At 36.9% G+C, this 14071-nt stretch overlaps 1 protein-coding gene across 1 annotated transcript; it reads left to right on the plus strand.

Annotated features, from left to right (window-relative positions):
• Positions 1 to 600: 600 nt before the first annotated feature.
• Positions 601 to 1539, plus strand: LOC129406110 (olfactory receptor 14C36-like). Its single transcript, XM_055144051.1, has one exon. The coding sequence runs from the start codon at positions 601 to 603 to the stop codon at positions 1537 to 1539; it is 939 nt and encodes a 312-aa protein (XP_055000026.1).
• The last annotated feature ends 12532 nt before the right edge of the window (positions 1540 to 14071 follow it).

Consider the following 14071-nt stretch of genomic DNA (forward strand, 5'->3'; position numbering starts at 1 on the left):
TATTATAACCATAAACATCTTACCTAGATGTTTATGGTTATAATAGTGATAATATATTATGAAAGTAATAATAGAGACTGGAAAAAACTATATATTCTCTCCCAAAATTGTTTACTCTTAGAAATATTACTTTGACACAAGGAAATTCAAGTTTAAAGAAATGTTTGTTTCGCAAAAAGATCATAATTACAAAAACTTCAATTTACTTCAGTTTAAATATTTATGAATTCAACTTAGGTACTTAGAAACTTTCATTTAATTTTAATTTCGTACGAAGAATTCAAGAGATTTTATAGTAGAAATTAAAAGTCCTTTTCCACTGACCCTCAAATATCTAAATATAAAAGAAAATACATTACTTTTGCAAAGTAATCTATTTTGAAAAATATTTATTATGTAACGATAAATTATATATTAAATACATAATAGCATGCTGTCACCCAATTTTCCTTTAAGATAAATATTAGAGCCATAAATACAGATTACAATTCGGTAGAGATCAAGACTAGAATAGTGAATGAGGATTTTTCCAGAAGTCGATTCCCGTTGGGTTCAGAAACGTTCTCTTTGTTTACCAGGTGCTACTGGTGTCACCCACTGATGCCCAATTCCACTATAATGATGGAGTTTCTTCTAATGGGTTTTTCCGATGTTTGGGAACTGCGAGTTTTACATGCCCTTTCCTTCTTTCTGATGTATTTGGTGACAGTAGTAGGAAATGCACTGATTGTTACTGTCACCACCTTAGACAGGAATCTCCACTCACCGATGTACTTCTTCCTCAGGAACCTATCTATCTTGGATGCATGCTACATTTCTGTAACGGTTCCAAACTCATGCATCAATTCTATGCTTGACAGTAGCACCATCTCACTGGTCGGGTGTATAGCACAAGTCTTCCTAGTGGTTTTCTTTGTATATGTCGAACTTATGTTTCTCACGATTATGGCCCGTGATCGCTATGTGGCTATCTGCCAGCCCCTGTACTACCCTGTGATGATGAGCCCGAAAATCTGCCTTCAAATGACACTGGCATCTATACTCAGTGGCCTCGTCTACGCAGCTGTGCACACCGGCAACACATTTCGGCTGCCCTTCTGTCAGTCCAATGTCATTCATCAGTTCTTCTGTGATATTCCTTCTCTGCTGAAGCTTTCTTGCTCTGACACCTTTAGCAACGAGATGGTGGTTGTTGTCTCTGGTCTGGTGATTGGTGGTGGTTGTTTCTTCTTCATTATCAGGTCTTACATTCACATATTTTCTACTGTGCTCAAATTTCCAAGAGGAGCAGACAGATCAAAAGCGTTTTCGACCTGTGTTCCGCATATCCTTGTGGTGTCTATCTTTCTTTCCTCAGGTTTTTATGTATATCTGAGACCATCCGCAATCACTGCCACAATCCAAGACATGATACTTTCTGTTTTCTACTCCATAATCCCCCCGCTCTTCAACCCCATTATCTATAGTCTTAGAAATGAACAAATCAAATGTGCCATCAAGAGAATTATGAAGAAACTGTCTTATTCAAGAAATATGTAAGAAATTTGTTGGGCTATACTAAATTATTGAGTGAGATTCATGTTTTATCAGTAAATGCATAATTGAGTTTATATAAATAAAGTTCATGTAAGTTTAATATATAGTTTTATTCTATTAAAAACTATCACTTATCAAAATGTCTTACTTATAAAGGCTGGGCTTATATGAACAAGTATCTGGGTTAAATGTTTGGCATAAAAATAAGATTTAATGCTTTGATTTTATGCTTTAACAAGAGTCTTCATAACAATTTCAATATTAAAAAGTCAAAGGATTTTCCTTGACAATATTTTATATTTAACATTTACCTATAAATTATCCACTCTTCAAATATTTACAAATGAAGAATTAGAGCAATGAACATTTATTTTTGAAATTCATGTTTGATATTATAGAATAATAAAATTATAGAATATAAAACATGACTTTGGAGTTCATAAAATATAAATAAAATGTATTTTATAAAAAAGAAATGGATCTGGTAGGAGTATGGAGTCATGTATTAAAGTCTGAGAAAAAATAATAAAGTCCGAGAAGCATTTATATTTTTTAATATGTTGCTGGAAAAGAAATGTATACATTATAGTTATCAGATCAATTTTTGCTTAACTCATGTGGTTTGGAAATATATTTATTTTTTATTGTAAATATCATTTACTAGGTTTACAAAGAAATACATGTTTTATCTTCACATTTATTTATTTCTTGATTCTCCAAAAATCTATTAAGGTTATTGAACAATTAAACTAGTAACTTTACTATTTCATTGTGTTATATTAAATATTTATTTTATTTTCAATTGCATACCCTATTATTATAGCATCTACTGTGATAATTAGGAAAGTCCATGTCTTAAATCATTTGCTGCAATAACAGTCTTCTTACAGCAAGAAAATTAGCCACATTTTGGTTTAAATTAACTGAGTTCTCTGTGTTGGGACCATTTGACAGAGGTGTTGAAAATAAGAATTAAGTAAAATGTGTACAAGTAAGTGCAAGTAGGAAAGATCATGTGAGCATAACCTATCAGCAGGTAAGGGATTACTCCACCACACACCTAAAATGTTAGCCTTTCCGCTATTGTGGCCACAGGATCTCATATCTCTTCATTCTCAGCAATGGAAAACAAATTATCAAATACTTCCTTTCCAGCAGATCTGAATTTGGGGAAGGGAATCTCCAAATAATGATAGCGAGTTTTTTATTGAAATATTGAATGTAATCAAAGTAAAGAGAAAGTAAAGTGAAATTTATCAGCTACAGAGGCGGGGTGGGGGGCTGGAGGAGTGGGGGGGAGGTTTACTGTGGTTCTTGGTGGTGGAATATGTGCACTGGTGAAGAGATGGGTGTTTGAGCATTGTGTAACTGAGACTTAAGCCTGAAAGCTTTGTAACTTTCCACATGGTGATTCAAAAAAAAAAAAAAGAAAAGAAAATGTTAGCCTTTATATTCTCTGGTAAATATGTATATGATGCTAGACAGAACTTTGCACAGCATACCAGAGGATTTTGGCATGCACATTACTGACTTTTGAACTCACAAATAGGTAAACATATTAAGACTATTTTTTAAAATCTATTGCACATTAAAAAACAGTCATAATAGTGAATAAAAAACATAGTTGAGATTCAAACACATTTGGAAATCAGAAGAGCCACAGTATGAAAGATAGAGCACTTATTTGAAAAGTTCTGACTTGGGATTTAAATAGTTAAAGGGGGGGGGCCGGAGCGATAGCACAGCGGGTAGGGCGTTTGCCTTGCACGCGGCTGACCCGGGTTCGATCCCCGGCATCCCATATGGTCCCCCAAGCACCGCCAGGAGTAATTCCTGAGTGCAAAGCCAGGAGTAACCCCTGAGCATCGCTGTGTGTGACCCAAAAAGAAAAAAAAAAAAGAAATAGTTAAAGGGATTTTTTTGAGGACACTGAGGAGGAGTGGCTCATTTTTATTTTCTCTGGGACTGGGTGTCCATATCTATGTCTTTTATTCTGGTAGCCATGGGGATAAAAATATCAATTAGTCTGTTAAAATCCTGAAAGGTTAAAGCCTGATTAAGGTCAGGATTAAAAAAAACTTCCAGATGATTTGATGTAAGTGCACAATAAGCAGAATAGGCAGGGTCATTAGAAGGAGGCCTGAGGAACAGAAGACCCGGAAAGCCAAAATTCAAAAATTTTGGTGAGTTTCATTATAATTTTTAAATTAATTAATTATTTTACTAGTTACATTCTTTTAATTTGTTTTTGTCTTTGTTCCACTCAGAGGTACTCAGGGCTCACTCCTGGCTCTGTGCTCAGAGATCAGTCCTGATGATAATCTGGGACCATATGTGCCAGACATCAAACTAGAGTTGATTCACATGCAAGGCAAGCCCTCTTTCCCCTCTACCAGGTCTACGGCCTCTTTAATTCTATGCCCAAGGATTAGCTTTAAAAGTTGATTGACTTTGAGTCTTTCTTTTACTGAAATCTACTTCTTTGACCTTTCAGATAAGGCAAACATACTTATTGCTGAAGTTGATTATATATGGCTGGGAGATTTCTAAATTGATTAATGCAGAAAATTCTTAATCAAAATTTCTGAGTGGGAGGAATCAAATTAATAAAAGAAAAAGGAAACAAAAATGTCAAATATTGCAGCCAGCTCTAGGAGGTTTTTTAAATAGATAGACCTCATGTTTTCACAAAGATTTTTACATTATTTTGGAGTAATAGAATATCTCTAAAGTTTCAATGACCACTTGGAACTCTCCTGGTTTTCAAAAACAATGTAATCTTTTAGAAAAAATGGAATAGAGCCTAATATGGCTTCAGAAACATGTTCACATATCCTAGATACCTATTAGACTGAACAAAATATTTTGCTCAGGCCTATGAACCAACTGTCTCAGAAGAAAAATCTGTCTCTGTATTTTGGTCACTGTTTCCTTTGAGGTGTAGAAACTTCTTAGTTTTATGCAGTCCCATTTGTTTATGTTTGTTTCTACTTGCTTAGTCAGTGGCATTTCATCCTTAAAGATGCCTTTAGTTTCAATGTCACAGAGGGTCTTACCTACATTTTCCTCCATGTACCTTATGGATTCAGGTACATGGAGGAAATTGGATTCAGGTCTGATATTGAGCTCTTTAATCCACTTTGATCTGACTTTTGTGCCTGGCTTTAGACAGAGTGCTGAGTTCATTTTTCTTGCCGGTAGCTTTCCAGTTTTCCTAGCACCATTTGCTGAAGAGGCTTTCCTTGCTCCACTTCAAATTTATTGCTCCATTATCAAAGATAAAGTGACCATATATTTGAGGACCTGTGTCAGGATATTCCACTCTATTCCATTGGTCTGTGAGTCTGTCTTTATTCCAATATCATGCTGTTTTGATTATTACTGCTTTGTAGTATAGTTTGAAGTTGGGGAAGGAGATGCCCATCCATCTTCTTTTTCCCAAAGATTGCTTTAGTTACTCATGAGGGTCTAGTGTTCAATATGAATTTCAGGAGTGTTTTGTCTGTTTCTTTGAAGAATGTCATGGGTGTCATATAGGGACTGCATTGAATCTGTATAATGTTTGGGGAGTATTGCTATTTTGACAATGTTAGTCCTCCTGATCTATGAGCAGGGGATGTGTCTTCATTTCCTAGTCCTCTTTTATTTCTTGAAGCACTGTTTTGTAGTTTTCTTTGCATAGGTCCTTCACTTCTTTAGTTAAGCTGATTTTGAGGTACTTGATTTTGTGAGGAGCTATTGTGAACGGTAGTTTTTTTTCCCTTTAAATACAAGTCTTTCCCTTAATTTCTTTTTTAAAATTTTTTTAATTTTTTTTAAATTTTTATTTTTTTAAAAATTTTATCACCATGTGGAAAGTTACAGAGTTCTCAGGTTTATGTCTCAGTTATACCGTATTCAAACACCATCCCTTCACCAGTGCCCATATTCCACCACCAAAATCCCCGGTATACCCCCTGTCCCCCACCCCAACTGTATAACTGATGAGTTTCACTTTATTTTCTCTTCACCTTGATTACGTTCCATATTTCAACACAAAACTCACTATTGTTGTGGGAGTTATATCCCCAAACAAGATAACCCTAATAAGGAGGCATTTGATAATTAGTTTTCCATTAAAAGTTTGTATGTTTTCAGGTTTTAGAAAAGGTCGCGCGGCCGCGTTAGCGGCCACGCGGCTCGGATGTGTCCCAGTCCCGAATCCTGGAGCCGTGTTAGTTGCTGCTCAGTGTCGCCAGGGTTCCATCTGGAGAAGGTGTGCTGGCGGCACCTCCTCCTTCCGGCCCCCCGGTTGTGAATGGGATTTTTAAAAAATCTTCCTTTATCCTCTTTCATTATTTGTATATAGGAAAGCCTTGGACTTTTGGGTATGGATTTGTAGCCTGCCACTTTGCTTTACAAACCTATTGTTTTAGTAGCTTTTTTGTAGAGTCTAAGATTTTCTAAGCATAATATTATGTCATCCACAAATAGTGATAGTTTGACATCTTTCTTTCCTTCCTGGATGCCCCATGATAGCTTTTTCTTACTTAACTGCTATGGCAAGAACTTTTAGTACTATATTGAATAGAAGTGGTGAAAGTGCAGCCCACCGTTTCTAACATGTTCTTTACTATGCTCATCCTTTTTGTAACCTTGAAGACCAAGGACTTTGAGGACACGAGTCTGCCATATTCCATTCTGCTACCATATTCTAACCTCCTGTCTCTGTGTCATGACTTAATTGTCTACATTTATATGATTTATAAAATTAAAAAATCTGGTCAGGAGCTTTGAAATCCACCAGTAATAGGTAGTAGTCAAAAGATTTTTCACATGACCCATTTTTCTAGGTTACAGTGTCTCTGATGTGTTCAAGTTTGGAAATACAGCACAACGCTTGTCCAAATATAAAAAGTGGGTGATTTTGTACTTTGTGTTCTCTATAACCACTGTTAATTAATTCTTGAAATAAAAGTAATCTTCTTTTCATTTTAAAATGTCAAGGTTTTTCATCTGTGACTTGTATGGTCTTTAGTCAGAAAAACTGTGTCAGCTGCTAGTGAAACTCGACTAGAAAAATTGGGAATGTTAGTTTAAAAAATCATGGTTTGATATAAAAATACAGGATTCATTATATTTTACTGGTAAAAAATAAAGAAAGCAATGATTAAAAGAACTGGAACATAATTTTTGCATTAATACATGTTACTGAAAAAATGTTTAATTTCTACTTTTAACCCAATATACAAGTAATTACCATGACAATTAAGTTTACTTTTAATAAACATAGTAAATATTTTGCCTAAGGACAATAAGAATCGATATAATCACAGAGATACTCCCAATCTGTAATAATGGAATTTCTTTTTTTTTTTTAAATTTTATTTTATTTTATTAAATCACCGTGTGGAAGATTACAATGCTTTCGGGCTTAGGTCTCAGTTATACAATGCTGAAACAACCATCCCTTCACCAGTGCCCATATACCACCACCAAAAAAAAAAAAAAAACCCACACAGTACACCTCCCATCCCGCCCCCCCCTACCTTGTAACTGATAAGTTTCATTTTACATTCTGTTTACTTTGGTTACATTCAATATTTCAACACAAACCTCACTATTGTTGTTAGGAGTACCCCACTAGATTCAGACCTACTGTGAAGACAAATAAGGTCTCAATATATTTCTTATATTGAACTTAAATAACTTCTATAAACTCAAATCCAGGTATTTCACTCTTCTTTCACAGAAGCAGTTTCCAAAGGTAATTTATAAAGACAAGAGTATTATTACATTTCCCTTATTTTAGATCTAAAACAGAATTCTTGACCAAAGTTAAACTTGTATTATTGCAGCAGAGTTCACAATAGCCAGAATCTGGCTATTTTTCTCCACCTGGAAGAATTAGAATTAATATCTTTGGGATGAATATTAGTATCTTCGAAACTGGAGTGATAGCACAGTGGGTAGGGCATTTGCCTTGCACATGGCCGACCCGGGTTCAATTCCTGCATCCCTCTTGAAGAGCCTGGCAAGCTACCAAGAGTATCCCACCTGCATAGCAGAGCCTGGTAAGCTCCCCAAGGTGTATTCAATATGCCAAAAGTAACAACAAGTCTCACAATGGAGACATTACTGGTGCCCGCTCGAGCAAATCGATGAACAACGGGAGGACAGTGCTACAGACAGTGCTTGCAGAAAGAAACTGTTGCACACACCTAGGAGGTCAAATATTGCTCAAAGCAAGCTCACAGTAAACCCAAATAGAACACTAAGACACATTGCAATCAAGAGGGCAAGGACCAAGGAGAGACAGATTCTTTAAAGAGTCAAGAGAGAATAAAGGTCTCATATGCAAGAAAATATGAGATTCACTTCAGATTTATCCAATAAAACCCCACAATCATGAAGACAGTAGAATAGTATGTTCAAAATACTGAGTGAAAAGAATATCTAACCAAGAACCTGCTGGCCTTCAAAGTTAGCACTCAGAGTAGCACAAACAACAGTAAGGACTTAAGTTACATACAAACCAATTCTGATAGGGATAATAAAAATCTCATATAAAAAGCAAATGTCAAATGGTAAAATTGACCAATATTGTCATAAAATGAGTGATGAAAAACTACTTCAATTATCAATTATCTAATTATCTCTCCCATCAAAAAACATAGAGTGGAGACGTTACTGGTGCCAGCTGGAGCAATGATGAGGAATGGGATAACAGTGATATTATATACACTATATTACTGTCACACTATCAATGTATATATATATTAAATACTAAATATATACTAAATGAAGGACTTCAACATTTATACATAACTTATTTTCTTTTTCCTTTTGTGTCACACCCCGCAATACACAGGGTTACTCCTGGCTCATGCACTCAAGAATTATTCCTGGCGGTGCTCAGGGGACCATATGGAATGCTGGGAATCGAACCCGGGTTGGCTGCGTGCAAGGCAAACACCCTACCTACTGTGCTATCAATCCAGCCCCCTTTTATATAACTTCTTTTAGACCTTGAGACATACATAGCAAACAACACAGTCAGACAATTGTGCTGGGAAATTTAGACATCCCCTTGTCATCACTGAATGATCAAGTAGACTGAATAGCAATAAGGAAATAAGAACCTTATTAGAAAAATGGGTTTGGGGCCAGAGTGATAGTACAGTGAGTAGAGCCTTTAATTTGCATGCAGCTAACCCAAATTTCAATTCCTAGCATATCTGTGGTCCCCCAAGCACCAACAGGAGTAGTTTCTGAGTCCAGGATGAGGAGCAAACCCTAAGCATCACCAGGTGTGCCCCCCTCCTCGCCCCAGAATGGGTGAATGGGTGAACTCAAAATAGACATACAGGACCCTCCACATAGATTAGCAGACATATACCAGAAGTCAAATACACATTATTTTCCAGTTTATATAAGACATTTTAAGATAGACCACATCTAGTTGTCAAATACAAATGTCCAGAGAGTTCCAGAAGTAGATTGTGTTTTTTTCAGACCACAGAGCCAAGAAAGCAGAAATCAAGTAATAGAAAAAAGATAGTTAAAAGTCTAAAATTAGTAAACTAAAAAATACACTTTTAAATAACCACTGAATCAAAGAGGGGATAGCAATGAAAATAAAGTATTTCTCAAAATTAGAGTAAAGACATAAATATCAGAACCACCAAGATGCAGTACCAAAGGAAAAAATTTGAAGCAATACAGGTTTTTAACAGAAAAATAAGAAAAAGCTCAAAGAGACAACCTAATTTTATAGCTAGAGAAACAAAAAATTGCACAACTATATCACAAAGAAAATATAATGAAGAAACTTATAAAATTAGGGTAGAAATCAATTAAACATAAGACAAGAAAATTATGTAAAGGACAAGAGAAGCTGTGTCTTTTTTAAAAAAGAATTACAAAATTGACAGAGACAATGAAAACTCATGATAAAAAGAGAGATTGATAAATAAATCATGGTAGAGATGGAAGGTGAGAAATTGCAGCAGATACCTTAAAAGGGTAAAAGTCATAGGAGGTTGCTATGAAAGACATTATGCCACTAAACTGAAGATATTAAAAAATATATGAATTCTCAGAATCATGAAACCTTCCAATACTGAACCATGAGGGAATAGAAGATCCAAACAATTGAAATTTTGGAAATAGTTGAACCTGTAATAAAAAATCTTCAAATGAATAAATCTGTGGACCAGATGGGATCATTAGTTAGTTCTATTAAACCTTCAAAGATTTATTTACTATACTCCTTAAGCTCTTTCAAAACATGGAACTAAAATCCTTTCTCACAGCTTGTTCTATTCTGCTTGGATCCACAACAATCAGGACTTTCTCCTGACTCTGCTCAGGGACCAGTTCTGATGCTTGGTGATCAGAGGACTATTACTGCTTGTCAGAGATCGAACCTCCATCAACTATGTATAGGGAAAGTGCCAAACATGCTGTACTATCAATCCAGCTTCTCTAGCAGCTTTTAAGAAAAGAACAATTTCTAATACTACAAGAAGATAGGTATGTCACTAACAATAAAATTACAGACTGATATATCTGATAGATATTGATGCGAATATTTTGAACACAATCTTAGTGAACCAAATTTCACAATATATCAAAAGCATTAAACAACATGATCATGTGGGAGTCATCGCAGAGATGCAATGATGGTTGACTATCGGCAAATTAATAAAAGTCATATATTGTAACAATAGAAGATAAAATCATATTATATTAATAAATGCAGACAAATTCTTTGACAGGATTTAACATATAATCAGGATATAAAAAGTTTCAATCAGCTAGTGATAGAATGAATATATCTCAATATAGTAATGGTGATATACAATAAGCTCACAGCCAAATATCACACTCAATGACAAACAACAATTAAAAATTCCCTCTGAGGGGCTGGAGTGATAGTACAGTGGGTAGGGCATTTGCCTTGCACAGGGCCGATCTGGGTTCAATTCCCAGCATCCCATATGGTCCCTCAGCACCTCCAGGAGTGATTCCTGAGTTCAGAGAAGGAGTCAACCCTGAGCATCTCCAGGTGTTACCCAAAAAGCAAAAAAAAAAAAAATTCCCTCTGAGATTAGGTACAATACAAAGATATCTACATTCTCCACTATTTCTATATGAAAACAATAAACTTGAAGAGAAAAACTTAAAGAAAACATCATTTAAAATAGTGTCCATGACTAGAAATCAACTTAATAAAGGATGTAAATACCTTATAATTAAAAACTGACAAAATTGAAAAAAATAGAAGAGGACACTAGAAAAGAGAAAGTATTTCACCACTCATTATTCTAATGATTGGTAAAATTAATCATCAAAATTACAATTCTGCCCAAATTTTGGAATAGATTAAGTGCAAGCTCCATCAACGTTCTGATGACATTCTAGGTCTTAGAGAAACCATTTTAAGACTTATATGGAAACATAAAATTCTGTGAAGAGCCAAAGTAAGTCTGAAAAAAAATATGGCTGGAGGTATTGCATCCACTGGTTTTAAATCATACTCTAAAGATACAGTATTCACAACAGTGTCTTAATGGAATAAGAAAACTCAGATTCATGGAATAGTATTGACACCCCAGAGATAAACATTCAGGTGTATGGACAGTTAGTCCATGACAAAGGAGTTATGTACATGAAGTGGAGAAAATCTTTTTGACAAATGGCGATGTGAAAAATGGATAGCCATATGTAAAAACCAGAAAAAGTGAACTCTATCTGTATTTCACTGTAAAATGCAATGGATTCTATGCAGTTGTAAGAAAAGCTGGTATCTTAAAGTTCACTGCAACTTGAGTGGAACCGGAGGACATCATGTTAAATTAAATAACTCAGAATTAATGACAAATACATTCATGAATGACAAAAACAATCATACAAGCTGTTTCTATGTGGGAAAGTCATACTTATGTCAAACCATATAAAATTCAACTTCAAGAAAGTGATTGGAGATAGGTATAGACACTAATTATTGGATAAGAAGACAAGGATAAAACGTACTAATTTTTAACCAATAATTTAATTTTAAATAGGGTGATAGAGCTGGAGTTAATTTTTTAACTAGATGGTGACTTTGGGCTCTGGAGGCATCTCTGCAGCTTGTTGCTCTCTTCTGAGATTTATCTGAGTCTCTGGATGATGGCCATTAATGAGCTTATTTGGTGCCAGAGGTTGTTCATGGGCATGACTGCCAAGCTCCTGAAAGAACAGGGGGAAGCGGGGAGGTTGCCCACTCTAGACTATATGTAAGCCTGGAGATTTTCCCTTTGGGCTTTTTGGATCTGGATTCCTGTGTTCTCTTCCTCTGGGAACTTTTCAGCAATGTGTCTTTAACTGTTACTACCTCACTGGGGTTGTCTCCTTGTCCCTCTGGCACTCCAATGATGCTAATGTGTGTTCCTCTTGAATTTATCCTATAGTTCTCTTGCCTGCCCTTGAGCTATTTTGAGGTCTTTTTTCATCTTCTGTTGTTGCCTGGATGCTTTTTGCAGCTCATCTTCAAGGTCCTTGATTCTGTCTTCAGCAGTTGTTACTCTACTGTTGAAGGCACTCACTGGGTTTTTCATTTCATCTACTGATTTTGTTTTTTATTTATGACACTTTTTTTGGTAACTTTCTTATTTATGCTCTCATTTCCACCTGTTTTTTTTATTGGCTGTTCATTCCAGTGTTTTTTTTTTCTCTCTCTCTCTCTCCATATATATATATCCTCTATATTATTGGAAATATGTATAATTAGAAATCTGTTCCACTGTTTCTTTGAGCTCATTAAGCATCTTCACCATTTTTCTCTGAATTGTTCATCAGAAAGAGTATAAATGTGGGTATTCCTAATTGTGGCTTCAGGGTTCCTATCTTCAGCCACTCCTCATGGTGGGGAATAACCCTTTTTCCCCCATGATTCCCATGGTAGTTTGGAGGTGACTCCTTCCAGTATACTAGCAGTGTTGCCCTCTCCCTGCCAGAGAGTACTTTGAGGGAGCTCGATGGATGGTGGTCTCTTTTTTCTCTTTTTTTGGCGCTTTTTGGTGCTCCTGTGTAACTCATGTGGAGCCTCTTATACTGACTCTTAGGACATATTATTTGGCCTGAACTTACTGTTACTTTTAGATTGAGGTTGTACTGATTCTTGCATTCACCATGACTTTTGTGAGTTTTGGGGGTATGTTGATTGGAGTAGGGGCTAATGGACTATTGGCCCGATGTGGTTTGGGGTATCCAGGCTGCCCTCATACGAGTTAGGTATAGAAGGCCAAGATGTTGAGCCAATGAAAGATGGAAGAGGAGATTAACTGGCAGCTGCATGAATGCCACTGCTCAGGAAGCCATGCCCACCACTGCTGGTCTACCTGTGGGGAAAAGACTACATGCTGGCAGAGATCCTGGAGTCGCAGTTTGAATCTCACTGCTAGTGTCCACGCTTCTAAGAACACACGAGACTTCCCCTGAAGCCTAGGCACTTTTTTTGGTGCCAGAGGCTGCAGGCTGGGAGCCTTCTACACTCACTGCTCCCTCACACTGCTTGGGAAACCACCCTTGTGAGTCTTTTTTTTTTATTGTTTGAAACTATTTAAAAACTGTGATTCACAAAGTTGTTCACAATACATTTGTTTCAGGGATCCATTGTTCCAACACCAATCACACCACCAGCGTGACCATCCTGCCACCAAATTCTCAGTCCACTCTCCCTACCCAAGCTCTCCCACTTAGCAGGTACAAAAACTTTTACATTACTTATTACAATATAGATCTCACAATGGTGTTACTTGAGTCATTGTGGGTTTACTCAGCTGTTTGGTGCTAGTTAAGCCTCTGTGTTATTGTTTTTGCTCATTGAGCTCCGTGAGCTTCTGCTCAACTTTCCATCTGATTTGCTGTGCTCCTACCGGGCTTTTAGTCCTATGAAATTAGGAGGTGTTGTGGCGCCACATATGTGACTCTATTTTCCAGAAGCTGTGGACGATTCAGCGTCTGAAGTCTCTTCAGGATTAGTCATAGATGACCCGAGCCTGCTGTGCCATCCATGCACCCGCCGTCCCAGCCACTCACCAAAGGAAGTGGCCCCTGGAGATGAGCTCGGGGGACCAGCGCTGGCTGGCCTCCTGCAGGACCCAGCACTGCCTCGTCCACGTGGAACTGAAACTCAAGCGATAGAGCACGGCGGCCTGAGCCAGGCGCACGGACACTTGTAGCCATTGAGCCGGCTGTCAGCCCTCCAAGCAACATGCAATGGTCTGCAAAATAAAATGTGTTGGAACCCTCTGAGTAAGAAACAAACAAACAAACAAACAAACAAAGATTAGTTGTAGAGCTGTGGAGATGTTTATATGCTGGAGGGCACTAGGTGTTGGTGGGGCATTGGGCCTCCTAGCAGGGTGAGGACTTGGCCTGCCCTTATCCCAAGGTGGGTCCAGGGATAAGAGCCTGGAGACTCAGCCTACCCGGTATGATTCAGCAGTAGTGAAATTAGTGCTGGAGCTGTGAAGTTGGCCCACTTATATGCTGAGGGTATAAGGCA

The sequence above is a fragment of the Sorex araneus genome, chromosome 6 (assembly GCF_027595985.1).
Source record: "Sorex araneus isolate mSorAra2 chromosome 6, mSorAra2.pri, whole genome shotgun sequence".
Classification (NCBI taxonomy): domain Eukaryota; kingdom Metazoa; phylum Chordata; class Mammalia; order Eulipotyphla; family Soricidae; genus Sorex; species Sorex araneus.

Bases quoted from the DNA above. Each gene is read 5' to 3' on its own strand.
- LOC129406110 (XM_055144051.1), top strand. From the start codon at position 601: ATGCCCAATTCCACTATAATGATGGAGTTTCTTCTAATGGGTTTTTCC.